This window comes from Euphorbia lathyris, chromosome 2 (assembly GCF_963576675.1).
Source record: "Euphorbia lathyris chromosome 2, ddEupLath1.1, whole genome shotgun sequence".
Classification (NCBI taxonomy): domain Eukaryota; kingdom Viridiplantae; phylum Streptophyta; class Magnoliopsida; order Malpighiales; family Euphorbiaceae; genus Euphorbia; species Euphorbia lathyris.
This window is the reverse complement of record NC_088911.1, coordinates 33,109,122-33,115,790: the sequence shown is the minus strand read 5'-3', so window position 1 is coordinate 33,115,790 and position 6,669 is coordinate 33,109,122. Positions and strand designations below refer to the sequence as shown.

The window sequence follows — 6,669 nt, the reverse complement described above, 5'->3', positions numbered from 1 at the left end:
TTTACATTCTTGTTTTATTTTGTTATTATTTTACTTTAGTTATTATTATAACATTGTAATCGTTTATATGTTATATGTGCAATAAAATTTCAGGGAGCATCAAACACTCTAGGGATGCTGCAAACGATGGTTGGCTCGTGACAAAGCAGGTGCCCATCGGTCCGGTTGATGGTACCGTGATTCCTAGCTTCTATGGACACGTTGCTGCTGGCATATGGAGAGGGAAGATCAGGGGCATCCTCAAATGCCATATTAGAGCGTTCGGTTGTAAAAAACTGGTCAACTAGTATAATCACTCCAGTCTAGAGGTCTAGCATCTTATAGCCGCATCTCCCTTAGCACACCTCCCAGATATGATGTACTCCCACATTGATATGCCCCTCATATCTGCTTTTGTGGATCGTTGGTAGCCAGACATGTCATCATTTCATATGCCCTTCAGTGAGATGGCCATTATGCTCCATGACGTATGGCAGATTCTACGTATTCTAGTAAAGGGGCGGATGGTGACTGTTGATAAGGGGTCGTATGAAAGCTGGAATTTACACTTGCACGCTTTAGTCTTACTTTTCCTTCTTAAAGCCCCATTCAAAGTATTCAAAACTCCTTTATACCGAGAACATCTCAAAAGCTTCTGCTTTCCTTTGTGTTTGTGCGAAGCAATAATCAGCTCGAAACCTTGTTGAATTGCAACTGTTTTGCCCACTCAATAGTTTCTGAACTTGTCTCGAAAATCATGCACGTAATGGAACGGCTAGTAATCGATCCCGTCACCAACCCAATCTTCTAATGGCACTTGAAAATAAATGAAAATCATAATAACTGTTAAAAATGCACTTCAAATGCATTTTATAATCAAATAATGGAAAAACGAGTCAAATCTGTCTGTCCATATGCCTGAGCGGTCATAATGGTCAGACGGTTTTTGTGACCGCCCAGTGCAAAAATCGAGAAATCATGAAATTTTTTTAAATTTTTTTTACCTCGTCTTCGACATCGTCCATTTCCGGAGTTCTCGGGTCCATTTTTTTTAGAATTTTATTTTTATTCGGGAGAGAGAAAGAATTATTAGTTTTTAGTAAAAAATAATGAGAAGGGTAAAATTGTCAAAATGGGAGTGGTGATTACGGGTCTATAACTATTTATATATAACAGTTGCGTTCACATGGATCCTGATGACCATGTAAATTTGGTCATTCATCGTTAGATCTAGACGGATTAAAATCCTTTAATCCGCCTGGATCTAACGGTGAATGACCAAATTTACGTAGTCATCAGGATCCATGTTAACACACTGTTATACATAAAAATAAAAACAAGTAAATGTTGAAACTACATGTTGAAGTGATTAAAGAGCAAATGATACGCCGCGTCTAGTCTACCAAATCCTACTCTCCCATGCTTTACTCTAATTCCCGCTACTACGCCATGTTTTCATCTCCTCTCTACTAGGGGTGTCAATATGGGTTCGCGGGTTGTAAACGTGTCGTGTCGACTTACTTAGGTGACCCATTTATCCTAACTCTGACCCAACCCATTTAATAAATGGATCGACTCAGCACGATTCATTTAAGAAGCGGGTTGAACGTGTCAACCTGGCTAACCCATTTAATTTTGCAACTCCATAGTAAAAAAAAATATTCAACTAAAAAAAATAAATAAAATAAAAACATGCATAATTGCATATAAAAAAAATAAAATCCAATACAAACTAACAAAACAAATTCAACAAGGTAACATCAAAAGTCTAAAATCCAAAACTTACAAACAAAATAAAAAAATTCAATTCCAAATAACAAATAAACTAAAACATTCAATTCAACTTAAACAACAACAAAATTAATATTTTGTTCATTAGTCTTTTGATTCAATGCGTTCCAACTGAGTCATCAATTTCTTTCAACCCATCCTGAACTATTAAATTTAGAATGTGAGCAGAACATCTCATATGAAAAAAATCTTCACGGTTTAATAGACCATCCTTGCTATTCAATAAATTTTTCAACAAGTCCACACATTTATCATTTGCACTTGCATTATCCAAAGTAAGTGAAAAAATCTTACCATCAATTTTCCAACCACACAAGAAATTGTGAATTTTTTCATATAGAGTTACACCATTATGTGGAGGAGGCAAATAACAAAAGTTTAAAATTCTCTTTTGGATATTCCAATCTTTATCAATAAAATATCCGGTCAAACAAATATATTCATCTATTGTAATAGAAGACCAACAATCATAAGTTAGATATATCCTGTTAGAAGTTGACTCAACAAAATACTTACTTATGGCTAGAGACTGAAGCGTTCACCGGATGTCAATGAAGAGAGGCAGACAGCACAAATTGTTAGGAAAAGAAAGTTGGAAACCTAACGTGTTCTGTAATCTACTAATATTTACATGATATATGGGTTAGATGGGTTATATGGGTCGGGTTAGATGGATTCGCAGGTTGGGTTGACACGACCCATAGACTCGTCTAAATTATACGGGTTACAACGAATTCGCGAGTCAACCCGCGACCTGACCCGTTTATTTTACGAGTTAGACGTGTCGACCCATTTATGACCCAAACCCATTTATCTCGATCCTAATTCGTTTAATTTTGGTGTTACACCAATCGTGTTATCGTGTTGTGACCCATATTGAGAGCCCTACTCTCTACTACGCGCCTCCATTTACTTCCGGCGATTCTCACTCTCTATAATCTATACTCAGCTTCTCTCCTCGGTTGTCATGACAATCGGCGTCGCAGCAAAAACTAATTTATCCTGCGGTTTCGCCGCCTCCACCGAGTTTTCTTTTAAACCCATACTCCCTCGACCTCATATACGGGGTTTTGCATTTAACCGCTTATCCCATAGATTTCCTCTTCTTTCTTCCGCTATAAATAAGAGCAGTGTATTTTCCATGATTAAGGAAAGTGACCATGGAAGCGCCGATGGGGCTGGAGGGCTTACTTATAAAGATGCCGGTGTGGATATTGATGCCGGCTCTGAGCTTGTTAGGAGAATTGCAAAGATGGCACCTGGAATTGGAGGATTTGGGGGTCTTTTCCCTCTCGGTAAATCATTTTCCGTTGTCTTTCCTGCTTTCTTTCTTCATTCATTTTTGTTTTCTTATGGTTATTGAATTGTAGTTTCACGTGCCTTATGCCCAAAATCAACAGAACAATAAAAAAAACTTCGTTTTTCTTCCATTATATGTGTCAATGGTTTTACTTGTGTTCTTATGTCTTATCTTTACCCGATTATGTGTGCACTTGAATATCCATAGATAGTATATAAGTTGTTTTAACACTCTTCGCAAGTCTCTGAGTTTACAGTTTGAAAATTTTGGCCAACAGTTTGGGGAATTTAGGAGTAAGTTGATTTTGACCTAATGGGAAGTAGAATGTAGGAAGAGGATGTTATCCCTGTTATTGGGTTTCTTACTAAAAGATTTTTCTTATGATTAGGTGATTCCTACCTTGTGGCGGGTACTGATGGTGTAGGAACTAAACTGAAACTTGCATTCGAAACTGGGATCCATGACACCATCGGGATTGATCTGGTAACATTTGGATAGCAATGTGTTTGCTAATTGCTATATTGATTTTGTTTCATAACAACAACACTTCATCTCAGGTTGCAATGAGTGTCAATGATATTGTTACCTCTGGTGCAAAGCCGCTATTTTTTCTTGATTACTATGCTACAAGTCGTCTTGATGTTGATCTTGCTGAAAAGGTAGTTATAATGCTTATAAGACTTGCTTGTTTTATGTGGTCATAAAATTTGTGTGGAAGTGTGCCATGGATAATTCAGTTCTTCTTTTCTTTTATGTAGGTTATAAAGGGCATTGTTGATGGTTGCCAACAGTCTGATTGCACCCTTTTAGGGGGCGAGGTACTCTGAAATCCTTGCAGCTTATTTAGGATTCTCTGTTTTTGCATCAAAGCATCTTGTTTAATTGATAATGCATCTTGGCATGCCTCTTCCAATCAGTAAAGGGCGGCCCGGTGCACTACGCGTCCCTGCTAAGCGAGGGTCCGGGGAGGGGTCCCACCACAAGGGTGTACTGGGGCAAGCCTTCCCCTGCCAATTTTTTTTGGCAAGAGACCGCTCCTAAGGCTCGAACCCGTGACCTCTGGCTTAGCGGGGACGCGTAGTGCACCGGGGATGCCAGATTTCTACTTAGATGGTGAAGTTGATCTGATAATTTATTCACTTTCAGACTGCGGAGATGCCAGATTTCTACTCAGACAGTGAATATGATCTTAGTGGTTTCGCAGTCGGCATTGTTAGAAAGGACTCTGTAATTGATGGAAAAAATATCACAGCAGGGGATGTTATCATCGGTTTGCCATCTAGTGGAGTCCATTCAAATGGCTTCTCTCTTGTAAGAAGGTTGATGCTTGATAAATAATTCTTGAATTGCATGTTCATTTATTCAGACCATCATTTGATCTGGTCGATACTTACCTATGGCTTTGTGTTATTTATTTATTTAATTTTTCCATAAAATGATTTCTTAATGAATATAAATTCCTGGATGTATAGGGTTCTGGCTCGAAGTAATCTTTCGTTGAGGGACCAACTCCCTGGTGAAGACATTACATTAGGGGAAGCTCTTATGGCTCCAACGGTCATATATGTCAAACAGGTTAGGCGTTAAAACTTACTTCTTTTGCTCGTTACTAAAGCAAGTGCGTTTCTATTCATATTGTAGGTTATCTGTGAAATAATTATTTTCTGTTCTGGATAGGTTCTTGACATAATTAGCAAGGGAGGTATAAAGGGCATAGCTCACATCACTGGGGGTGGTTTTACAGATAATATACCTCGAGTTTTTCCAGACGGCCTTGGAGCTATAATCTATGAGAACTCATGGGAAGTCCCAAAAGTCTTCAAGTGGATCCAAGAGGTAAATTTTATTGCAGTCAGCACATCTGATTGTGATATTAGGTTGAATCATGATTTGTTTACCATTTGGTCTATGCACCATATGAATTCCAGCGTTTAAATTTTGCGTTTCGTCCTCTATAATGCTATTGACACAGTTATGGACAAGATTTGTAGAACACGATTAATGTAGCTTATATTTTGAGGTATTAATTACTTGATCAGGCTGGAAAAATAGAAGATGCTGAGATGAGGCGGACTTTTAACATGGGTATCGGCATGGTTCTAATCGTAACTGAGGAGGCAGCACATAGAATACTAGAGGACGGACATCATAAAGCATATCGCATTGGTGAGGTTGTAAGCAGCGAAGGAGTGAGCTATCGATAAACTTGCTATCCTAATCAATGCCCTTTGACTGTTTCAGAAGATGAGAAACAAAGTGACTTTGCCATCATAACTTCAAATGTTGTACCATGATTTTGGTCTAGATCTCTTTTTCCCTGCAGCCTCATTTATTTTTTCACAACTTTGTAACATTGTCTTAAATTATAACACTAGGTTAGAAGTGGGAATAATTAAAATATATTGTTTTCCCCTTTATTTTCCCTTCAATGTACCTTTTCTTTGTTTGAGTTGCCAGAAAAAATCTTCTGCTACGAAGCTGCAAAAAAAGAAGGCAAATCTGAGAATAATTAGACAACAAACCACAATACTTTAAACCAAACATTTTAACTAACCGCTGTCAGCAATACTATCAATTGACAAATATATCTTGTAATTTCGACCTGTAATTTACAGATTGAGTTGAGACTGCACATTTTGTATTAAATTTATTGAAGGAATTCTTCAGTGAATTTACAAATAGACAGTTAGAAAACCATAATTGTATAAGATTATATTATTAAGCATCTGTTTATAATATTGTATGTAATTTTTATATTGATATATTTTGACGCCCAATAACGTTTCTATGAATATAATTGAGTGCTCTTAATTAATTAATTAGTATTGAATTATTTAAATGCCTACTTGTAAAACATAAAGTATATTAAAATAGCAACTTGTGAGCATAATTAAAGTTCACATTAGAGAAGAATCATAAGATGGAGACAGATGAATATGCCCTTTTCCAATGTCTACGGTGGAAAATCATCCAAACTCTCATTATTTTGTTGTTTGATTTGATTTTTCACAACAGGAAAAAAGAAATAACTGCCCTTCCTTTCAAACCGTTGATGGATTTATCTTAATGAAGTCCAATGATCTTTTTGTCATTAGAAAAAACAGCTATATTGTTACTACAATAAATAGAGAATAGAGAGGTTAAAGAATTTAGTTCATTTCCCATATGTAAAGAATTTAGTTCATTTCCCATGTAAAAACTAATTCATGAAACATGAATATATCATCGTATCATACAAATATACTAAATATACATGTATTATCTTTACAAGCTAGTAAGAACGTATAGATAAAAAGAACTTTTATATTAGACCATTTTAAGAATAAAGGGTCATTAGGGCGCGTGAACTAATAAAACACATTCTGAATCAACATAAGATCAAAAACCTTGATTCACTTCTAGGATTAAGGAAATAACATATTACATTCTGTATAAATTATGTTCTCCCATCAAGGAGTTGCTATTTGTCCTCCACAAATGCTAAGGCCCGCGCCTTTAACCAACTACTGAAATTGTCTATGTCATCCTATAAATAGAAAGCGACATCACACAATCAAGGTGCATACACACATATATTGCAATTTCTTCTCAATTTCTTA

At 36.5% G+C, this 6,669-nt stretch overlaps 1 protein-coding gene across 1 annotated transcript; it reads left to right on the top strand.

The window, feature by feature from the left end:
- Positions 1–2,649: 2,649 nt before the first annotated feature.
- LOC136217686 (phosphoribosylformylglycinamidine cyclo-ligase, chloroplastic/mitochondrial-like) lies at positions 2,650–5,493 on the top strand. The gene is made up of 8 exons (XM_066004317.1): positions 2,650–3,065; positions 3,459–3,553; positions 3,628–3,729; positions 3,829–3,888; positions 4,217–4,389; positions 4,543–4,645; positions 4,748–4,906; positions 5,110–5,493. The coding sequence occupies exons 1-8, from the start codon at positions 2,738–2,740 to the stop codon at positions 5,272–5,274; spliced, it is 1,185 nt and encodes a 394-aa protein (XP_065860389.1). The 5' UTR covers positions 2,650–2,737; the 3' UTR covers positions 5,275–5,493.
- Positions 5,494–6,669: the final 1,176 nt, after the last annotated feature.